The following is a 23,146-nucleotide window of genomic DNA, read 5'->3' on the forward strand; positions in this document are numbered from 1 at the left end:
GTGCTGCCAGTGCCAGAGACTTAGGAGGAGCCTTGGTCTAGGAGAAGGAAGATGTGTGGAAATGCTACATGGACCAAGAGCTTTCCCAGTGGGAAGATGAGAGATGAGGCTAGCACACTGGTGAATTTAATACTCAGTGCAAAAATATGCATGCGGAGTCAGAAAGATAAAGAATTAAACTGAACTGATGGAAAGAGTTCAAGATCTTCTTAGTGAGAAAAAAGCCAGACTTCTCTAAATCCAATAATATTTCTTAGAATTTCCTTCTGTTGTTGAATGCTTAAGTTCAATGAAGGCTTGGTCATGCTCCAGCCTGGACTCTTCTCTGTGATCTTGCTGAAAGGAGGATACAATACTAAATTAGCTCTTTGTGAGGAAATGTTGCTCTTTACTAAGTAATGGGGATGTGGAGAGAATCCCTGATTAAATCCTACCTTGTTCAGACAGATCTGTGAAAAACCTGGAAGTACCAACAGTTAGGCTCTTCAGGGAAGTGAATTCCAGTCTCAGTTTAGGGAGCAGATCTCATTCCAGTCTTGACCCATCTTTTCACAGGCTTTGCCACTATGGTAAGCATCTTGGAGACATCTGCTATAAAATGAAGGCTAAAACTGTAAACACTTGTATAATCCAATAATGTGTACTTGCCTCTGCAGAATATTGTCATGGGATAATTTTATTTCTGAAAAGAAAACGCTCAAGTCTTTCCCTGCCATTAATCCCTTTGAAAGAAAGGACAGGAATCATTCAAGATGTCTGCACTGCCTTCCAATAGCCTGTCAGAGAGCAGAGAGTGCCCACTGTTTCTTCCTTAGAAATCCACTCAGGAGCCCTTTATGGCAAGAGAGGAAGAAATTGTTGTTCACAAGCTGCAAAATTGGCCACTGAGGGCCTGAGCTCCACAGAGTTGCTTGCCAAGAGTAGAAAACATTGTGTTGCACTGTAAAGCCAGACACAGGAATTTGCAGTTGGCCACTGGCATGTTCAGAGCTTGCACATGATACAGAAATTTCTGCTGATTATTTCTAACCAGCTGTGGGCAATGATGTCAACTGCCCAAGGAACTTACAACTGCTGCTGATAGTATTGCACAGCTCAAGTATCTGCCAGGACCAGACGGCTACTTTTTAATTTTTGCCCATTTATCTCACGCAATCTTCACATCTTTTTTATCAGTTTCCTTCATTTAATTATAGAGATTGTTAGTTATCCTGGAGAAAAATCTTGTTAATGGGGAAAAATCTCGTTCCTAAGGAAGAATCTCTAGTGTTTTTCACTATGTTGTGCCGGTAATTTTTCTGTAAAAAGTTCTTTCTTCTTCCATCTCAGAATACCAAATTTACAAAGATGAAAAGTCCTCAGAAGAAATAATCTTGTATGAAGCATCTTGCATTAATTTAGGTGGGGGACTGAGTCCAAAAAAATGTTCTGGTTTCTGGCCCTCCCTTACCAGAAGTGTAAATACAGATTCTATTTCACACACGCAACTGTTTTGCTCATATTATGATAATGGTCTGTAGTTGAGTTCTCGTTTTATCCCTCTTGCTTTTCCTAGAGTTTTGGGGGACTACCTTTGGATTGCTGCTGTTTGCTGAGAGGATCTTAATCTGGGTTCCATAAAGGAATTGATCATTACTCACATTCCAAGAATGGAACCTCATGATTAGTGTTCATCCAAATTTTTGCAACTTTGGCTGTTTGTGTGAATTGCAGTTCTCTGTATAATATGTGTGTGTGTGTGTGTGTGTGCACTTTTAGGCTTCTCTTCTCTTTTCTCTATTTTTTTTTAGAGACCTTTTGGGTGCTAAACCAATGCTGTACCAGTAAAGGGTAAATCTAGCAAACTCAGGATAACCCTGAAACTGCTGATGAAATTTTGAAAGTCTCTTATGAAATCCTGGTCCCACTAATGTCTGCTAACTTCATCCTACCGTTATGTTTTTGTACTAAGGAGGAAGATCCTGGAGATTTTCAGAATTACATAGGTTAGACTTCACTACTGGTCACAATGGTCAAAACTACAGGAGGGAGGAGAACTGTCCTCTAATAACAAAGAAAAGCAAGAGCAAATTAGAAAGGAATTTCCACCCTGAGACAGAACTAGCCCCTCTCAGACTCCTGAAATCTGTCCTCTATTATTAGGGAAATTAGAATAACTGGAAAAATTAAGTAGCTCATTTCTGAACTTAGTGTATTTCATTCAGGTTTTCAATTCAAAGCTTAATTTAAAGTAGAAAATCTTTTTGTAGCCACTGAAGGAAAAGAACAAAATGAAATTACCATTACCCAGGTAACAGGACTAGAAAAAGCCGTGGTATTAGTCTTAGCATGTACACCCTGCAGCTTGAACTCAAATGCAAATCTGTTCTGTTTCCAGCACAGCAGTGGCCTGGCTTCCCACTGCTTTGTGTGCACATTTCCCTAAGGAATGAGGGAATAAGCTATGTAGCTTTGCCAAGCCGTTATCCCTGAGCAGTGGGAGCTGAAGCAAGTGACTCATGACTGCAAGACGACGGCATGTGATGCAAGACACGCACAGGACAAACTGCTGAGAGATGCAGTTCATGGCTGAGAGGTTTATTCCCACTGCCAGGAAGGGCCTTGCTCTTTTCCAGTTGTTATCATGTTTTATAAAGCAAATATGCAGTGTGTGGCGTTTCTGACCCAAAATCTAAGTCAAACAATTTTCAAGGTTAAATATCAAAAACCAGGTATGAAGTGTCCATGAAATCGAATTAATAAAAACAGGGAAATATCACCAATTTCTTCACACTTTCCCCAAAGATGCCTTAAAAACAAAGCAAAACAAAACCATTTATATTAATTTTTCTAAAGCTGTTATCATGGCATATGTTGTACTGTATTGCCCTGTAACTGCATCTCCTATGCCTTTGTTTGCATCTCCTATCCCCTCTGGTCTGCTGCTGGAAATAAACTGGTTGGCAAAGAGATATTTGCACTTACCCTGATACCCTTTTAATGCTGGTGAATGGTTATTCAAGGACAAACAGGGTTAAATGGCATTAAACTACTAAACTAATGAATTGCTTTTCTCCAATATTACATAGTGGATACTAAGTGCAATAGAACTGGATCCTGGGGGTGCAAACACCAGCATTCAGGACAAAACTGCAAGCTGATCTGAAGCACTTCAGCTCCCTTAGCCAAGCAAAGGAGGCCTCCTGGCTTTCTTTAACTTAAATAATTCTGTTAAATGGACACTGCAACTTAAACGTGCACCAGACATCAGCACCAGCCAAAATATTTGTGTGTAGTTACTGGGAATTGCACCAGTGTAAGGAGTGCTTTAGCTTAGAATTACTTTCACAGCAGAGTGGTCTTGTATGATTTTTATAAAAAGGTGTGGTTTAGGTTGAGGATGTATTTTAGGCAATGAGGATCAAGAATACTATGCTATACAGTGCTGTTCAGCTGCAGCAACTCATGATAGCAATATGGCATTTTAAACAGAATTTTGTTATCACTGGCCTGTCTCTCAGCTTGACACCCAGCCCCGTGGATGCCATCCCAGAAGCACTTCCAACAATGGACATGAGGATTGCAAGACTGGGCCTGATATTTGGAGGTAAAAATGCTCAAAATATATGGAGATTTGTCAAATAAGTGAAAGAGAACAGGTTTGAGTCAGAGGTATAAGTGAATAGATAGCCCACTTGATCTTCTGATCATCCCGTAATTTTGACAATTCCTGACAAAGTTAATCATTTTAATACAGGCCAAGTGAAAATTTGGCACAAAACAAGGACAACGGTCCCCTCCTACATCAAATGTTGCTAACAGCTTATGGTTACTATCACAATCATAAATTGGTGCTTTACAATCTGTCTTAGCAAACACTGAACTGAAGCAAAAATCAGTATCTTAAAATACAGATGGTCTTCTGATTGAGGAATGCACAATTGGATGTTGTCTAGATGTTAGCAAAGGCTTTGACACCACTTCCCACAGAATTCTTCTGGAAAAACTGGCTGGTCATGGCTTGAACAGGTGTACTCTTCAGTGGTGCTGGGGAAGGGGCTGGAGCAAGAGTCTGGTGAGGAGCAGCTGAGGGAGCTGGGGTGTTTAGCCTGGAGAAAAAGAGCCTCAGGGGAGACCTCACTGACCTCTGCAACTACCTGGAAGGAGATTTTGGCCAGGTGGGGAGTCAGTCTCTTCTCCCAAGTAACAAGCAACAGGACAAGAGGAAACAGCCTCAATTTGTGACAGGGGAGGTTCAGATGGGATATAGGAGAAATTTCTTCACTGAAAAGGTTGTCAAGCACTGGAACAGACTGCTTGTGGCTGTCACCATCCCTGGAGGTATCTAAGAAACGGGATGTGGTGCTTAGGGACATGGTTTAGTGGTGGACTTGGCAGTGCTGGGTTAATAGCTGGGCTCAGCCATCTTGAAGGTCTTTTCCAGCCTAAGCAATTCTATGATTCTAGTTATTACTCTGTGCTGGTCCGATTCTGCTGCCTTGAAGACTTTTTGAGGAGAGGGTATTGATACTACTTTTACATAACTGTCACCTTTTGTTTTCTGTCAATGTCTGCAATGATTTAGAGAATCCATATGCAACGTACAAAATCTGATTTAAGACCTTCTCTCTGTGCATCTTTTATCAAGCTCAGTGTGTCATATTCTTGGCAGCTCCATATCTTTTCTATTGTGCTGAAATAGAAAATCTGGGCTTCAGGAGACCTTGGTAGTTCAAGTCTGTTCCCCATTCCAAGATAAATTTAAATACACCTATCAATATTTATAAAATATTTCTTCCAGTTGCTATGAAAAAACAAACAAACGGAAGATAAAACCGCATCAATCTTCCCAAGCAATCTCCTCCTGCATATTTCATAATCCTTTGCAAAATGGCAGCAAGCCCTCCATCATGGACATTGGTTTATTCCCTTCTGCTCCCTCATAGCCCTGTGTTATATGTATTTGTAGGCTGCTAATAGAGTTGAGTTTTCATTAATATAAAGAAAACATTTCCTCCTATGTTGTGTGTCCTGAGCCTTGGATCCTTCTTATGACCTCTCCCATTGTGCCATTTTTTCATTTTGAATGAAATGTCATTCCAAAAACTTGGCAGTACTTCACCAGAGACCCAACCAGTGCTCAGTATGCTACAAGGACGAGTTCATATGTCTGACAGACTATAGTGTTGTTTATGCAGTCCAAAAGGTGATTACCTTTATTGCAATATCGTGACATTGTTGATCCATGTTAAGCTTGTTATTCACCATAATCTCACAATTTCTTCATGCGTGGTGAGCTGGAATTCCAAAGGGTAACAACACAGACACAGGAAGGCAGCAGCCTGTGCAACAAATGGCCCATAAGGATGTTTATCCTGTCTGCCCAGAAGCAAAGAAGGCAGGTGAAGATGTGTATCTCCCAGAACTGCAGGCTGGATGCCTGTCACGTGCATTATTGCCTCAGGTCTGCCGTGGGGTGATTTGCTCTGTGGTTACTGACAGGCTGAGCACAGCAGTGGGGGAGACGTGAGCAGGATTTCAGCGAGTTACAGAAGGAGGGCACAGGAGGAACAGGGAACATTTGTGGAAGAAACGTTGACAGTTGTTGACAAACTGTGGTCTTTTTAACTATCCTCTCGATCAAATTATGATGATCTTCTACTCAAAATTCACCATTTCCAGCAAATAGTCTGCTCTGACCAAGGAGATCTGATTTGAGTGGTCAGGTTACCTTAAAAAAAACCACCATAAAACTCCATGCACAGTCCACTGACAGGGCAGGAGCTCAAAAGGTATCATCACAGTGCTGCTGCAGCAGCTGTAATAGGAAGCCCAGAACAGTTTCTCTATTGCCTACACTTGATCTAACCTGCTCTGCCTTTTTCTTTTTTCCCAGTGAAGCTTTCTGTCACCCATTGAATGGTTATTTGCTCCTCAAATAGTCTTAGTAATCCCCAGATTTGGAGGAATACCTGGGAGTTATTTTCTTGAGAATGATAGAATAGCAGGATGCATGATCACTATGGAATCGAAGCTTCACTTTTTCCTGGGACACAGAGTCTTTTATTATGAGGAAGAGGCCTGATTTCTTAAAGAATAAATAGGGAAAAGTCTTTAAAAAAAAACACTGCTCAGAAACTGTGCACACTTTCAGATGAGCTGCTTTCTGGAAGGGAAGGCAAATTGTTTTCTAGCCTTTGCTTTGCTTGTGGCAACTTTTTTAGTATATGGATGTACAGATTCCCTCATAGTTGGAAAAACATTGGCACTTGATACTGCTGAGTCACCCCCTTGCTTACTTTTGTGTGTGCAGGTTCTACTCCTCAATTCATTAAAAATACTTCAATTTTTACAGCTTAGAGTACAAAGGGAGGCTTCAGATGTTCCTCTGGGAAAAGCATAAAGTTTTCTAGGAGTACTTGCCTTTGTTGGACCTTTGTGAACATTAGGAAGAAAGCAGCAATCTTGCATAGAGTGGATTTTTCCACTTGCTTGGAGAAACAGCATGTGGTGTGGGAGCAAGCAAGAGAACTTTATCCCAGGAGAACAGGGATAGGATAACAGGAAATGGCCTCAAGTTGTGCCAGGGGAGGTTTAGATTGGATATCAGGAAAAATTTCTTCACCAAAAGGGTTGTCAAGCACTGGAACAGGCTGCCCAGGGAAGTGGTGGAGTCACCACTCCTGGAAGTATTTAAAAGACATGTAGATGTAGCACTTAGGGACATGGTTTAGTGGTGGATTTTGCAGTGCTGGTTTAATAAGTTAGACTTAATGACCTCAAAGGTCTTTTCCAACCTAAACAATCCTGTAATTGATACCCATGCTGCAGTTTCCTTGCTCAGGTGTACAAGCAGTCTGGGGAAAATACAATTGGTATAGGCACTACAGAGACAAACCATTAATGCCACTACACAACTTCCTTAACTGAGACCCAGTCTCACCTGACAACACTGTGGAACCCACAAGATGGATCTTGAGTTATTCCCAAAAGGAACCTAAGACAGTGTGTGTGTCATAGGCTTACAAGGTCAAAGTGGAGCATGAAGCCCTATTAGTGAGGAAGGGAGGAAACACGGGAAAAAAAGGACAAGATCTGTATTCCAACAATTGCCCTCTAAGCTAGAGGAGCAGGAGTATAACATGATGCAGATTCCTCATTGTTCTGGCCCTTTTATAGGGCCCCCATGGAGATGCACTGATTTCTGCAATTCAAGAAATGCATAAATTTATAGGTGGTGAAGCAACTGTTAGTAGTTAGGCCAGACTAGAATAAGCCCGAAGTTTTTTAACTGGAGTGATGACTGAAAAGAGGACAGCATGTTCCCTCATTTTCCAACAGATTACTTATGATGAGGAAAATACTCTTTCACCTTGCTGAGAAATAATCACGCTATTTCAAGAGTCGATTCAAAGCTATCCACAAAGAAGAACAAGAGGCATCAGGCGTCATTTCTTATTGTGATCTGTGACGGTCAATAATGACAAATGGCCAGAGAAAGATGAAACTCCCAAACACACCATCAAGTCCTGTCTCAGCAGAGTCTTGATATATTGTAGCACTTGCCAGCCAACACATACATCTTCTTTTACTCTTTGTCAGCCCTCCGAGGGTTTTTTTTTTTTTGGGTCAATAACACACAATTGCACTCACTTCAGAACTCGACTGCGAGGGTGGTGCTCTGTCAGGGCACCCACAGCTTGGGCTTAAACACCTCCATGAATGGTGACTCCACCACCTCCTTGGGCAGCCTATTCCAATGTCTGACCACCCTGACAGTGAAATTTTTTTTTCTATCTAATCTGAACCTCCACTATCTCAGCTTAAGGTCATTTCCTCTGGTCCTCTCACTGTGGGCATGAGCAGAAGACTCTGACCCCTACCTCACTGCAACCTCCTTCCAGGTGGAAAAAGCTCATTTACCAAAGCCCAGGAGTTCTGGGCTCCTCAGGACAACAGAGACATGGAGCTCCTGGAGAGGGTCCAGTGGAGGGCTAAGAGGATGACTGGGGGACTGGAGCATCTTTCTTATGAATAAAGGCTGAGGGAGCTGGGCCTGTTTAGCCTGGAGAAGAGATGACTGAGAGGGGACTTCATATATCCACAGGGTGAGTGTCAGAGGACAGACCAGGCCCTGCTCGGTTGTTCCAAGCAATAGGACAAGAGGCAATGGGCAGAAACTGATGCCCAGGAAGTTCCACCTGAACACGAAGAAGAACTTCTTCCCTGTGCAGTGGAACAGAATGCCCAGAGAGGGTGTAGAGTCTCCCTCACTGGAGACATTCCAGAACCGTCTGGACACAACCCGCTGCCGCGTGCTCTGGGATGGCCCTCCACGAGCAGGGAGGTTGGGACAGACGACCCGCCGTGGTCCCTTTCCAACCCGACCCATCCCGGTGACTCCCCAGGCGCCGGGGCGAGGCGCCCACCCATTCCCGCTGCCCCCGCCGTGCCCGGGCGCTGCCCGGGGCCGTGTCCGCTCTCGGTGCCCGGTGTCGCCGGTGCCGCCGCCGGGCGGGGCGGCCGCTGGGGCGCGTGACCGGTGACGCCGCGGGGGAGGCGGCGGCGGGACCCGCGGCGAGAGCGCGGGGGGCGGATCTGCGGTGGGCACCGGGCGCCCCCTCCGCCCCGCACCCAGCGCCGGGCAGCGACCACCGCGGGGGGAGCCTGCGGTGCCGCCGCCCCTTCCCTCCCTGCCTCCCTCCCTGCCGCGGGGGGAGCGCGTGTGTGTGTGTGACAGGCGGGCAGGGAGGGCGAGCGCGTCACGCCGCCCGCGCTCCGCCCCCCGCTCCTGCTCCTGCTGCCGGCGCCGCCGCCGCCAGCTCGGCCCGGCGCGGGCGGGAGGGCGGGCGGCGCAGCCATGGAGCCCGAGTGCCGGGTGCTCTCCATCCAGAGCCACGTCGTGCGCGGCTACGTGGGCAACAAGGCGGCCACCTTCCCCCTGCAGGTGAGCGGGCGCGGGCCTGCCCCCCTCCTCCTTCTCCTCCTCCGTCTCTTCCTCCTGCGGCGCTGCCGCTGCTCCCCTGCGCGGAGCCGGGCGGGCGGTGTGATGGCAGCTCTGCCCGCCGCGCTCCGGCGCCCGGGCGGCCCCTGCCAAGTCGGGATAAGGTCAGGGCACGGCGGAGCGGTGCCCTCCCCGCCCGCCGCGGTGCCGGGCGGAGCGGGCGGCGGGGACCGTCCCGGGGCTCCGCGCACCCCGCGGCCGCTGCGGCCGCGCTCCCGTTAACGCAGCTCCTGCTCCGTGCCGTGGGACGGCGAGCGGGATTAGCGAGGGAGGCGGTGTTGCTGGAGGGTTTGCTCGGCTCACGGTGGGGCAGAGGCGGCACCGCAGGCGCATCCAGCCCGGGCTCCTGCCCCTTCAGGGACGGTGGTCGCGGTGTCCCGCGCCGGGGTCTGGAGGCACCGGTGTCCTTGTGCTGGCACAGAGCTCAGCCCCGTTACTCCTTGGAGGCGGGGTGGGGCGGCACCCCTGGGTTTCTGAGGGTCTTGGGAGGCTGTAGTGGAGTGTAAGGACTTGGCTGTGTCAGGGGAACTGGCCCAGGGCTGGCGGGTGTAATTGGATCTCGGCCTTCATGGCTGTCATGTGCTGCCTTCGGAGGTGCTTGCTTGGACCTGGCTGGTGGTGGGAAAACACTGGGTGAGCCTTTGCAGGTCGCACTGTTGGCTCCTGTGAAGGGTCTGTATCCTAAAGGGCTAATTTGGGGCCTTCACCATCCGGAGGTCTTTGTTCCTTGAGGGCGTGTGTCCGTAGGAAGCTCTCTAAGAACCTCACTGCCAGAACACGGTGTGTTGTGACATTGGTTATCTTGGTACGTGCTTAACAAACGATGGTGTAACTCACTTGACGAGACAGGAGCGATGGTGTACTCTGATAAACGATGCACGTGAGACCGGGCCTGCAGCAAGCCAATGTCACACCCCGGTGTCACCACCCAGTTATAGTGTAACCAAGCCTCTTGAAAATTAGTACATGGTGAAGGGTGATGTATATTTGCAATCTGAGTATTGTGGAAAAATCTGTGTATGTGGAGCCCCAGGCTTGAAAGGTTGTCATGATCTACAGGACAAGTGTCCCTTCTTTCCTAACAGAATGATCCTGAAATTCTACTTCCCCGTTCTATTTCTGTGTAGCAGAAGAGCACAGAGTAATACTTGTTCCAGAAGTCTCCAACTGTTGTCTCCATTTAATTCTCTGTCCAAGGTTCTCTCTATTTCTCTGTAACTCAACCTTTCTGTGACATATGAGCCTCTGCGTGGCTGACCCATGTGACTTGGCAAATGGGTTCCTGTAAAGTGTCTTTAGCTCCTTGACTGTGATAGTATAAAATACTACTGGAGTTTAAAAAATCCTATTGATGTTGTAGCTGGGTTGTGTTTAGGAGGCAGTAATATTCCTCAGAGTATAGCATAAGAAGAAGTTTCTGGGGTGGGTGGAAAAGAAATTCACTTGAGGCACAACCAACCTGCTACTAAAGGCTGCACTTGAAAATCCTATGCAGGCAACCCTTAATGAACTTGTGCATGCTGGAAAGTTATGTAAACCCTTGTTTTGCTAGAAGATCAGATGAAGCAAAGTGCCACCAAGTGACACTTTCCCCTTTTTTTTATGTTTTCTTGAAACGAGGAAAGGAATTACAAACCTGAGTCTTTCTCTTTTATTTTTTTTTAATATGTGGATAAAATGGTACCTGATGCTATTTTTGAGGATGGGGGCAAGTGTGGCATGCTTATTGCCCATTCTCTTTTTTTTATTTTGGTATTCTGAACCAATAAAGGTTAAGTGAGGCTTCCTTCTGAGCTCACCAGTATTGAGTTTGCAAGGCAGGATGTGTGTCTATGTGCTTGTGAGGCCTGATGGGCTGAAATCCTGACACAACAGTTCAGGAATCTGTATTTGGACAGCAGCATCCAAATAGAAAACCAGACATGGTTTCATCTGCTGTTTGCAGACTTCTGCAAAAGGACCAGTCGTGTGTAAATGGCTCGTTCTTTGGTGGAAATCTGTGACATTATTATTTATTAGCAATAGCCAGCAATTTGCACAGCAGAGAATTCCTTAATGTCTTTTTTTTTTTTAACCAGTTGGTTTTGTCAGACTTCCATTACACTAAAAGCTAAAGTATTTTAAAAGGAGGTATTGTGGAAAGACTTCCTCTGTGGAGTTTATGGTAAACACTTTCTATAGGGCAAACACAGCAAAACAAGAGTTATATATTAGAGCAACTGTAATAATGAAAGTAACAGTCTGAATGGGAAATGTTAGAACCCTTTACACCATTTCAGGTTGAAGTACCTTTAAGTAATTGGAGAATCTAGATTAACTAATAGGTCCTAGAGTAAATGTAGACCTGAGCTTGCCAGAAGATGAACTGTCCTCACCTCTGCTTTGAATTCTGCCTTGTCAAGAATTTAAGTAGTTTTTACTTGCATGGTTTTACTATCTCTTAAAAAAGTTCTGAGCATGGTTCAGAATAATTTTTAAGCTAGTCATTAGTTATTTCACAGTAATAACCTGAGCAGCTTCTGGTATCAGGAAGTGGTTCAGGATTATCCAGCATTTAAGAGAGGAAGAGCAGTAGGGTGTACATTAACTTGGGGAGTTTCCACTGTTAGTCAGATAAATTCTTTTAAAACACCAAAAAATGTTTCTTCTACTTGACTAAGAGTTGTCCTAGTTTTTATGATATAAAATAAAAAATGTATGTTTTCACCATGCCGTTCAACATTACTTTTATAATATGTGGTTTCTTCCTTAGAGTCACCTCTTATTTGTTGATTTTAAATATGATTTTAGGTTACCTTTCCTGCCTCACCTTCTAGATAGGTAGAATGTGGCAGTAAGAAAAAAAGGGAGCAGTACTGGAAAACAGAGAGTTGCAGTCCTTCTCAAACCACAGAGAATACACAAGGACAGGCTGATTTGTGTTCTGCAGAGGTACTTTTCATTCTGACCATCAGGAAAATTTTGGTAGGTGGATGAATTTAAGATTCATGTACTGCACCCATCATAATATCAGCTCTTGGGAAAGAGTGTGTCAGTCTGTATGTTCGTGGGGCCTCCATGAGCTTCCAAGAAAGTTTTGAAAGTATAAGGAAGAGGCAGGAGAAAGTTTGAGACAGTTTTACTTGGGCACTGGACATTTGTTTGCCCCTGGACTAGTTTATACCCCTGTCTGCAAGCCAGAGAATGTTGGTCTCTGCTTTTATGGCTTGGTAACAGTGAGATCTGGAGAGTTCTGTACTTCCTGTTCTTACTGATAATGGTAATGGAACATGAATATGTTTCGTTGATCTTTTTTTTTTTCTTTTGTCTGCCCTAACACTCAGAATTTGAGAAAATCATGTCTCTGTTTTGAGTATTTAAATCTTGACTTCCTTTTATATCTGATTACCTTGAAGATGGAGCTAAAAACATGGACAAATACCCTGAACTATTTGGGTCTGGAGAATGAAATTGCCTGTTCTGAACTGTAGAACAACACCATAAACAGTTTCTACAATACAAGATAAAATGGCCTTTTGAAATCTGTTAAATTATTTTATTTTATTTTAAATATTATTTTACCTGCTCAATGGAAATAGTTGTCCAGGTATTAATAAGGGCAGATGAATCTCAGTCTTAGGCTAGTTTTCAGTAATTATCTTCTCCAAAGAAAACCTTCAGTCTACATTTTTTATCTCTTTCTTAATTGTAAAATAAAACATGGGAAAACGACTTAGGTCAGCTCAGACTATAATTTCTTTGATATTTATGGATAGTCTTGAACTGCACTATCCAGCCAAGAGATTACAATTTACTTTCATATGCTGAGAGCAAAACCAGTATCAGTAGATCTTTGCTAATTATCTACTGCCTTTGCAAAAAAGTTTTAAGATTTTTTTAAGTTTATTTTGTTGAACAGAGTAGTAAAATGGATTAAGTATTTTGCAGAAAGATAAAGTGTATCTCTTAAACAAAATGATTGCTTTTTCTGTTTTTCAAACCCAGCTCCTATTGTGTTAATAACATGAGTCAGAAGAAGGATGAATCAATCAAAAGTCTTTTCAGAGTAACAATAAGAAATGCTCCCACTGGGTAGCCCTTATTTTTGTTACAGATCAAAGGCTGAAAAAGCCTAATCTTAAACAAACAGTAAATACAAAGATAAAAGAATGTATTTTCTCTTTGTAATAGCCAAAGATTGTCCTAAATTACATATCTGAAACAGGAATTATTGCTCTAAAATCAAACTTCAAATGAGGCTTGCAGAAGCATGGGTTTTTTCCTTACCTTTGCTTTTGTTCTTTTAGGAAAGGTAAATAAGGGGTGGATGAATTAAAAAAAAAACAAAAAAACCCAAAAAAACCCAAACCCAAACAAAAACATTAAGAAAAAAAATCAGGACCCCTCTGGGAAGGTTTGTTCATAGCTGTATAAACAGCATTTACTTATTGTGTGGATGTCAGTACTTGTAGCTACAAAATGAATACCAGTGAATACCTTGCTCAAGGTGAAGTCCCAAAAAAGACTTGTAATCCAGAAGGTCCTAACAAGGTGGTTCCCCACCTGGCAGTCTGGATTTCTGGGGAAAGACTTTACCAGAACTTTCCAGAAGTGTTTGTCCAGATTAACCCACCTATGAAGGAAGGAAGGATGGCTCTGGCTGTCTGTGAGCTCAGGTGAGAACTTTGAACTTCTCTGAGAAGACTGGAGGAGATGGACTTTCCACCTGCACGGGAAGCTGGAAGCCAAGGCAAGTGGGATAGGACTGAGGACAAGAAAATAGATTATTCCTCAAATGACAATTAAAAAAAAAAAAGAAAGGAGGGGGGTGTGTCGCTTTCAACCCTTAATATTGCTGGAAGATGGACGAGACTGAGGCTTCTGAGGTCTCACTACTATGTAATAGTAGGAGTTTTTGTTTGTGCAGAACTCTAAACTAAAAGAGGCCTCAAATTTCTCTTCGAACTTTTAACGGAATCTTTTCAGCTACTAATGCAAAATAATCAGTTTGAAAAATTAGAGTAATTTCAACCTGCCTAAAAGACGTGCAGCTGGGACTGCAGATGTGCTGTGGACTCTGAATGACTGAGCAGAGTCTCTAATAAACAGAGAGCCAGACTGACTGAACCATCCTCATCCAAGGTCAAGTCTGAGTGTGTGACTGTAGGATTCATAACTGTTCCTTCAAGTCACTCAGTAGTGGCAACTTGTCAAATAAGCCTTTGTCACGAAAATACAAAAAATGCAGTCATGAAAATACAGAAATGCTGATTGTATAGTACAGTTGAAGAGCTGCAAAAAGCATCTTAAGATGCATTAAAAGTTATTTTGCAGTGTGTGGATGAGGCCAGTTGACCAGTTGGCATTTTGGACTTTTTAAAAAGGTGATGATAAATGTTTACAGTGGTTGATGATTATGATCATTTGCAAACTTTTTCATAGTACATTGTGAAAATTTGAGCTGTACAGATGCGTATGGTGCTACTTGACATGATGGTTACACTGGAGAGTGTGTAGTGACATGTAGTGAACAAACAGTAGTGCTTTTTTTTGACATAAATGTAGTCTTTTTGTCTACCACAACACAGCAAAGTGAAAAGATTAAGGAGTATTCCATTTGGTGTCTATAAGTATGTGCAAATATTTGATTTCAGAGCAAGCAAAAATGCTTTACCCTGATTCACCCACTGCCTTTGGGGGGAAAAAATGAGTTGTCAAGAAATTGCAAATCTTATTAAAAGACTGGAAAACCTTGCCTAAAGGTGGATTTGCACTGTTTGTGTGGAGAATATAATGTACTCAGAGCAAGTGTTTACTTGCTTAAGGCATTTTTATATTAGGAATGGCCTTATTTTCTATATTTAAGTCTTAGTATTTGTTGGGTTTTTTTTTAATTCTTGAAGTAGTTATGTCTTATTTCTGCTCCAGATGAGGTATTCTCCAGTTGGGAGAATATTTTTTTTTCCTATTAACAAACAAGGAGAGATAACAGAGACAATAGGGATCAGATTTTTGGGAGGAAAAAAGCTTCAAGTGAAAGTTAGTTTCATACTGAAATGTACTAAAACGTATTAAAAATAAAAGCATAATTTGAAATAATAAAATGTGTCTTTAATGACATATATAAAAATTGTGCAAAGGTACACCTGAGAAAAATAGGGGACAGACAAAGCTACTGATAGTTCTCTAAAATCTCCCTTTAAGTCAAGTGTTGCTTTTTACTTTTCACTTTTTCTATTTATATTCAAAAAATTATGGTCACCCTTCCTTGAAAAGCATATTTAGTCATTTTAGATAAGGGATACAGCATTATCCATGGCTGACTGAACACACACCAGGCAGGTATTTTTAGCCTCTTTAGGCTGAAAAGATGCAAGTGGAAGTTCCACTTCAGTTGCTTGTGTTGTATGGAAAACAGGCTGGAGTTGGTGAAGCAAATTAATGTGAGGAGCTGGACATTAGTCCTGGAACATAAAATGTCCATTCTTCTGAAATTACTATATGTGATAGAGTGTGCAGCTCCATAGTAATATATACAGAGGAGAAAAAATGATGAACATAATGGTTGAAACATGCCAAGGAGGTCTGTGTTGATAGATAATATGAGCCCCAGCAGAAGCCAGACGAGTTCATCATGTTGTGATGTAGCTAAAAAAATACTACTGGGCTGAACTACCTGAAATGTTTTCAAGCCTTTGTTGAGAACTCGAATTTTTTGGTACTAATTCATCCGTGACACCTCTGAGCTCCAGTTCCCTTAACATCTGGAACAATTATCCATAGAACAGGTGAGAGAACTGTGATACCAAAACCTCTTAGGTGGTTCATTTGAAAACAAAACAAACCTCTCTTCACCCTCTGTCATCCTTTGTAAATTTTGAGCATATGGACTAGTTTGAGCTGAGTAGAAATCCTTCCATGGTGATTTAACTTGGCTGTCTTGGGAATGCGGAGCACCTCTTGCCAGCTGGATGTGTGGGATCAAGGGGGTGCTGGAGCACACACTGGAAAATGGAAAGTCTCTCCCCTGTGGCAAAGCAAAAGCTGAGAGAGAGCTGCTTTCTGATCTGTGGATGCAGTGGTTCCCAAAAACAGCAGTAAGTGGTTTTCCTGACCTGAAGAACCTTTCCAGTCTGATCACAACTGTTCCAAGTTCTCCCCACCGAGGGGTCCAGTCACGTTTTAGCTCCCAGAAGAGAATGTGTGTGTAAATGTCAAGCAAGGATGACACACCTATCAATGACATTAATAAGTTGAAGGAGCAATCCATGACAGTCTTCAAGAACAGCATTCATTAGGTCATATCACTGGAAACTGCCAAGGAAGTGAAGTTCTGGTCTGTCCCACAATATCAGAATACAGCAACATTTTTTTTCTTGCCAGATTGACAGCCAATAAAGCCAAATGTGTTATCTTTCATAGTCCCCTTAATAGTTCTCTGCTTTATTGTTAACACTAAATTACGTGATATCTTCCTGAATTTTACCATGTTTCATCATATCTGCTATACATTCTGTCCCCATCTTCTCTAAGCAAAAAGAAGTTATAACAGAAAAAAAAAATGTTGTCTAAATTCTCAAAATTTGATACTGTTTTTGAAGAATTACACACCAGAGCTTCTGGTCATGTATTTAGTAAAGTTGGGTTTAAATCTAATTAATTTAAATATACGTATTTTTTATAAATCTGTTTGTGGTATTTGCTTTGGGTGATGAGTACTATTGAGCAAGGTTAGGCTGATGGAAAACTCATTTTTCCATCCACCTAACTCTTCACTGTGGTTATTTTCACTTTTTTGGCAGGATACAGCCCCTGTCTCACAGGACTGGGCACCACATTATGTGTGGAAACCATCAGACATTCTGAGTAGCTAAAGATGAAAAAAACAAGTTTAAAAAACAATTAAAACTGAGGCCAGCAGGGACAGTATTTCCTGCAGCACAGTAGTTGTTTGTTGCTTCTGTTTGTGGACCAGCACAAGCTACAACCTGTGTCACAGCTCATTCCTTTTGTAGATAAATACTGCTTGTAGCTTTATTTTGGGGGCAGTTGTTTCTGTTCTCACTGTAGTTAATGGCAGTAACATTGTGCCCATACTCATTCATGCAACAACCAAACCAATGCTTGTTTAAAATTAGTTTTTAAATTTGAGAAGTTTTAAATTGTCACCTGTGCTCTGGGGTGAGGTTTAACAATCTACTGGTTTCAGTAGAGATGCCAGATTGAGAAGCAGTTGCTCTGTCCTCACCACTGACAGCCAGTCCTTCCACCTGCACTGTTTTGTGTCCACTTCCACGCTCCAAGGAAAGTCATTTCGTGAGGCCATGTGGTAAATGGCTCTGAGAAGCCATCCAGGTTTATTAATGAATTGACAAAGAGAGAAAAGGAGCAAATGTGTGTTTATTTTGGGAGCCAGTTTCCTCATCCAGTTCCCTAATACAGCCCCACACACAGCTCTTTTGGCACAACTGAGGTGCCAGAGCAGGAGCAAGCCTCAGGCTCCTGCACCTGGCACCTGCTGAAGGAATCATTCCTCAAAGTGTGCTGTTATCTAAGACATCTGCTTATTCTGAAGGAATTGGTCAGACATTTATGTGTTCTCTAGAAGCTTCATTCTTTCCCTGTCATGGCCTTGGTATGATCTTTACGTAATGTGTCACCTCTTTCAGGGCCCTGTTTCTGTTTTTACGAGTATCTGTTATTGTACAGTTTAACATTGGTAGCAGAGTGGAATCCATTCAATAGTCTAGCTAAGAAGTCCAAATAAGGCATATGTGCTGGATAAAACAAATCTCTCTCCTGTAGGATGACTCCAACTGAGATGTAGAAAACGTTCCTGCGACATCTTGCTAATGAACTGGTGGTTAGAGGGACCTGTCTAGCCACAATATGAACAGTAGGGCTAAAGTAAAGTAAAAATCAGAGGAAAAGAATGTGTTGTGGGATCCTGCCCCCCATTTCATTCACTGAAATAAAAGTAGATTAATTCCATGCCTGTGGGACCTATCGCTGCTATGTCTGCCTCTTCTAATCAGTGTTTGTAAACTTCCTCCTGTAGCACTGTAGGATTCCAGCTGGCAGAGTCTGCAGTGACAGTATGGTGTTTTTGTCAAATTACATCCGAGTGTAGAAGGAAGAAACATGAATATGATGAATCTGAAATTTGTGGTGAACCTGCGGATTTTATAACTCTTCAGAAGAATTTGTGAACTGCAACTTCTTGATATGGTTTGAAGCTGGCTCCCTGCCAAGTCTCCAAACCTTACCACAAGAGTTGTTCCCCCCCCAAACCTCAGGGAGAAGAGGGAGAAAAAAACAACTAAGAAAACCCGAAATGAGAGAGAGAGCTAAAGCAATATATATAAATATATTTACACCTATATTACAGTTATATACAATTGAAATATATATACAATTTCACAGGGGAAAGGGAAGGGGGAAGGGAAAAGGAACAAAACCAAAATTATATATATATATATATTTATATCCCAATCATCAGTAGCCCGAGATCTAGTAACTAAAGAGTTAGCAAAGAAAATATCCCACCACTCTCCTTGGGACAACCGAGAGTCGCTCCGGGACGATCGCCGGCAACCTCCGCCTCCCAAGGTCGACAAGGCCTCACCAGGCCTCGCTCCCCAACACGGCAGAGTCAACAGCAGGGAACCTGCACCTCCAAGCTGCCGGAAGGAAAGAGAGCGAAGGCCTTTCCTCCTTTCTTCTTATGGTCTGGCTTATGTAAAAATCGTAGGGAATACTGGGTAAATCTGGACCCTTCCTTGGCTACAAACTGGTCACCAAGGAAGGCCTAGCCCAAACTACCACACTTCTCCATCTGAAATTGGTGTCTGAAGTCACTTTTGCCTGACAGCAAACGCTCTCAGGATGGGGGTGAAGTGTATTTCCTAGGTGGAAGGCAGACAGACTCCCACAGCACCACCTCATTCTCCTGGTTTTAGGTTTGTCCTTTAGTGGGAAGAATGAAGGGGGAAGCAGAAGCTGTTATTCCTTAGTCTTTCTAAATTGGTGTCGTGCAGATCCATCACTTGATCCCACTCCAGATGGCAGGAATGGCCTCCTGCCCATAGGAAGGTCAATAGAGCAGCTATACCACAAATCTTTTGACTCTACAGTCGGGTCTGTCCTGAACAAAACTGTTGTGGTGCAGGGAATAATGGTGGATGAGCATGTGTGTCTTGCAGGGACAAGAGGTTGTTTGTTTGAGTAGCCTGTGGAAAAATGATGATGTAGAACAAGGAATTTCTTAGTGCTGAACAAAATGGCTTAGAGGGAATTTTGATAAACACATATATTTTATGTCATCATCTTGGTTTGCATTAAATGGTTAGCAGTGCATACCAATCAGTCTGCCCAGATGCAAAGTAAAACTGAGTGACCTGGTGGTATGGGCTCTGAAACATTCCTGTGTCTCCAAAGCTTATTTGGAAGAGCATCTTTAAGGCACTATTGGATAATCTTGAATTTGGCCTGATTATTTTTCAGATAAGCATTTAAATTGCAAGCCTTTTCAGAAAAATCAAGAAATAAACTATTTGAGAACATATTCACTGCAGTCTCAGGCTGTTCTAGTTTTTTCTGTTCAGATGGTCACGACATTACAGCTAGATCAGCCCATCTGCAAATTCTCAGTGAGTACCAATTTTGCCAGAGCACTTTGACAAAAATTGCAGTCTGCTCTGGCAGAAGATAGAGGGTTTTTTTCTGCTTCAATCTTTAGTATGTCCTCTGTGGTGTCCAGTGCTGAAGCCAGCTTGGAAATCCTGAAAATGGGTATGGGGTTGATCAAAGATGAAAAGGGAATGTCACTCAAGAAACAGGCATAACACTACCTGAGGTGATCATCTTGTCCTGGTTTTGCTGATTTGGGACTAGTTGGTTTTGGGCCTGAGAACTGACCCTGGAGCAACAAAGAAGCATCAAAGCTATGTGGCTGCAGCATGTATGAAACACCTCAGTCTCCTCCCCAGTTGGCTTCTTCTCATGTAAAATCATAGAATATCCTGAGTTGGAAGCATCATCAAAGTCCAACTCCTGGGCCTGCACAGGACACCCCAAGAATCTCACCATGTGCCTGAGAGTATTGTCCAAACAATTCTTGAGCTCTGTTAGGCCTGGGGGTGGGACCAGTTCCCTGAGGAGCCTGTTCCAGTGCCCAGTCACCCTCTGGGTGAAGAACCTTTCTCTAATATCCAGCCTAAACCCCTCTGAGACAACTTCAGGCCATTCCCTCGTGTCCTGTCCCTGGTCCTCACAGAGCAGAGATCAGTGCCTGCTTCTCCTCTTCCCCTCTCAAGGAAGGTATAACTGCAATAAGGTCTCCCCTCAGTCTCCTCAAGGCTGAACAACCCCAGTTCCCTCAGCTGCTCCTCACACAGCTTCCCTTCCAGACCCTTCACCATCCTCATAGCCCTCCTTTGGACGCTCTCTAATAGCTTAATATCCTTCTTACACTGTGGTGCCCTTTTCTCAAGGTCATCTGGTGTATGATTTTATTGTATGCTTTGTAATTATCTATTTCTAACCTCAGAATTTGAATGGTCTGTTTGGTACCTGACTCTGGATTAATGAATCACCAACAGTATGTCCAGCATCCCTGTTCCTAGTTTATTTGCTCCAGTATTTTTATCCTGGCACAATATCCCCAATATCCTACTGATTTTTCTTTGCAGTGCCTTGTCAAATGCTGCACTAAGGATACAGCTGTATTATGTATACTGAGTTCTCTTTAGCTACTTGGTATGGTTTATTAAAAGCTCAGAAAGAGAAAAAAGAGATTGGGTTAGTCAACAGCAGTTTCAGTTCAGTTTATCAACCCACGCCAGCAATTATGCCTGCTTCACTAATTGTCAGGACATGCCTTTTCTTTTTCCCAAGTTCCTTTTTCTCAAATTGAATTTGTGTTCTAATTTTCTGCACCCTGTACAATGTATGTTTTTCAGTTCAGCAGTAAATGGAAGGAGCTGCAATTAAAGTGAAAGAGCTGGCACACGGTGAGAAGTGCAAGCTGGAACTGGGAAATTTTTCTCCCGTTCCAAATTAGTTTTATTACAGAAATTCAGCCTTTTGAAATATGTTTCTGTGCCGTGTCCAGAGGAATACACTGGAGCAGTGGTGTTCACTGGAACTACAGTGATGAGATAAAGTTCCAAATTGTAGTACATTAATGCAAACAGCTTGTAATACAATGGATACATAGAGTGTTTCATGGCCTGACATGGAGACTTCCTTATTGGAAAGTATTGCTGCTATTACCTAGCAAAAAAAAACCCCAAACCTCAATTACCTCATTTGAGAGGGTAATTTTAACAGTGGCAGTAAAGTTAATTCTGTTAATGACTTTCAATTAAGCTTGGGTTTAATATATATACATAAAATTGGAAGGAATAGAATGAGTTTGATTTATGTGATAGTTATTTTTTTAGACAAATACAGGAATTCCAGCTTATTCAGTTTGTGGATTGTATACACATTCTGTTCAGAGTCAGCAATTTTGGGTCTTACCACAAGATTTCTTGAAAGTTCCTCATAAATTGTTTATTATCTGTAACCCCTTTGGTTTATATATGTCTTTGTACTATAAAAATTTGTTCTCTGACTGAGGCATCTGTCAGTGTTACGTTGCTATAAGAGCAATTTTCTAGTTGATGTAGGGCCTACCATATGTGTGTCCTGTTAATAGCAATAAAGCCAGCTGTGATCTAAATGTGGATGAGGAGGGAGGTCCTCTGGAGAAAATACAGGATCATGTAGTGGGGCTCTTCAAGCCTTCGACTGGTTTTGTGTTGCCATCACATCCTCTCAGATAAGGCCCTCTGGAGTTAACCAGATGTGCCTTTGCAGCCCTGAGCCAGCCTGTTTTGCTTTCAGTACAGACATTGTGGTCCTAGTGAGCTGCTGGTTGATATTTTTAGATGCTTTCCCCTTGCATGGGGCACCAATCCCTCTTGTTAGTTTGCCTGTCTACTATTAACTTCTTTTTTTTTCCCCAGATCTGTTTATTCAAGTGCCTTATGCCAGTGCACCTTGTTGCTGAATTTACTTATGTTAACTGTATTTGTGGAGGCAGAGGAATAAGACTCTGATTAAGCAATTACAAAGTATTCATTAATTAAAATTGACAGTCATAGGATGTTTGTTGGGATAAGCCTCACATGGTCTTAATAAAAAAATGGCGTGAGGGGATATATTTGTATTTTGTGTGTATATATTTGAGATGCAGGGTTTGCTCTTAAGTACTCATTTATTTTTTAAAATGCTGCTGTGTGCTTTAAGTGACACAAATCAGAGCACTTCCCTGCTGCTTGGAAAATTTGACTGACTCTTGAAGCTGAGGACTTTTTTTTCTTTCTGTAGAGCCTTGTGGCTTGTCATGTGCTGCCATATTTGAAAATTAAACACAACTTCACAAGATGATTGAGGGACTGGAGCACCTCTTATGAGGAAAGGCTGAGGGAGCTGGGGCTGTTCAGCCTCCAGAGGAGACACTGAGAGGGGACCTCCCCCAGGTCTGTAGGGTCTGCAGGGAGGGGGCAGAGGATGGACCAGGCTCTGCTTGGGGGGGCCCAGCAATGGCACAAGAGGAACGGGCAGGAACTGATGCCCAGGAAGTTGCACCTGGACATGAGGAAGAACTTCTTTCCTGTGCAGTGACCCAGCACTGAACAGATTGTCCAGAGAAGGTGTGGAGTCTCCCTCAGTGGAGATATTCCAGAACCGTCTGGACACAATCCTGTGCCATGTGCTCTGGGGTGGCCCTGCATGAGCAGGGAGGTGGGACCAGATGACCCACTGTGGTCCCTTTCAGTCTGACCCACTCTGTGATCTTGTGCTTTAGAACTTCCATATCTTGATCACGAGTGCAGCTCCGTGAGAAATCTTTCAGTAGCATAACTGCTTGCTTTTACCAGGAGAATAAAATGCATACACTGAAAGGTTTGAGGGTAGTATACTCTTTTAGAACTGGTTTAAAACAACATTCTAATATCTGTCGTGGTTCTTTGCTGCTCATGCTCTCTTGAAGGATGTATTTTTCTGTAGAGGGATTCACTCTAGAGTTCAGAGGGAGATTTCAGTGGAGTGTACGTCAGCATCTGAGCCAGTTGCAATAAAGATAAGCCTGACTATCACTTCTAATCTACCTGGGTTTCCTGACTTAATGAACCA

At 43.0% G+C, this 23,146-nt stretch overlaps 1 protein-coding gene and 1 long non-coding RNA gene across 2 annotated transcripts in view; one reads left to right on the forward strand and one right to left on the reverse strand.

Moving 5' to 3' along the window:
- Positions 1-8,496, reverse strand: part of LOC113943620 — a 20,546-nt gene extending 12,050 nt beyond the window's left edge. The window contains exon 1 of the long non-coding RNA XR_003526395.1: positions 8,409-8,496. This is a non-coding gene — a long non-coding RNA (uncharacterized LOC113943620). The remainder of the gene's footprint in view (positions 1-8,408) is intronic.
- Positions 8,497-8,735: 239 nt separating this feature from the next.
- PDXK (pyridoxal kinase) overlaps positions 8,736-23,146 on the forward strand; it is a 39,704-nt gene continuing 25,293 nt past the window's right edge. Inside the window, exon 1 of the mRNA XM_027636695.1 lies at positions 8,736-8,926. Within this exon, the coding sequence (XP_027492496.1) occupies positions 8,840-8,926 (87 nt within the window). The 5' untranslated portion in view covers positions 8,736-8,839. The remainder of the gene's footprint in view (positions 8,927-23,146) is intronic.

This window comes from Corapipo altera, unplaced genomic scaffold (genome assembly GCF_003945725.1).
Source record: "Corapipo altera isolate COAL_440 unplaced genomic scaffold, ASM394572v1 0, whole genome shotgun sequence".
Lineage (NCBI taxonomy): Eukaryota > Metazoa > Chordata > Aves > Passeriformes > Pipridae > Corapipo > Corapipo altera.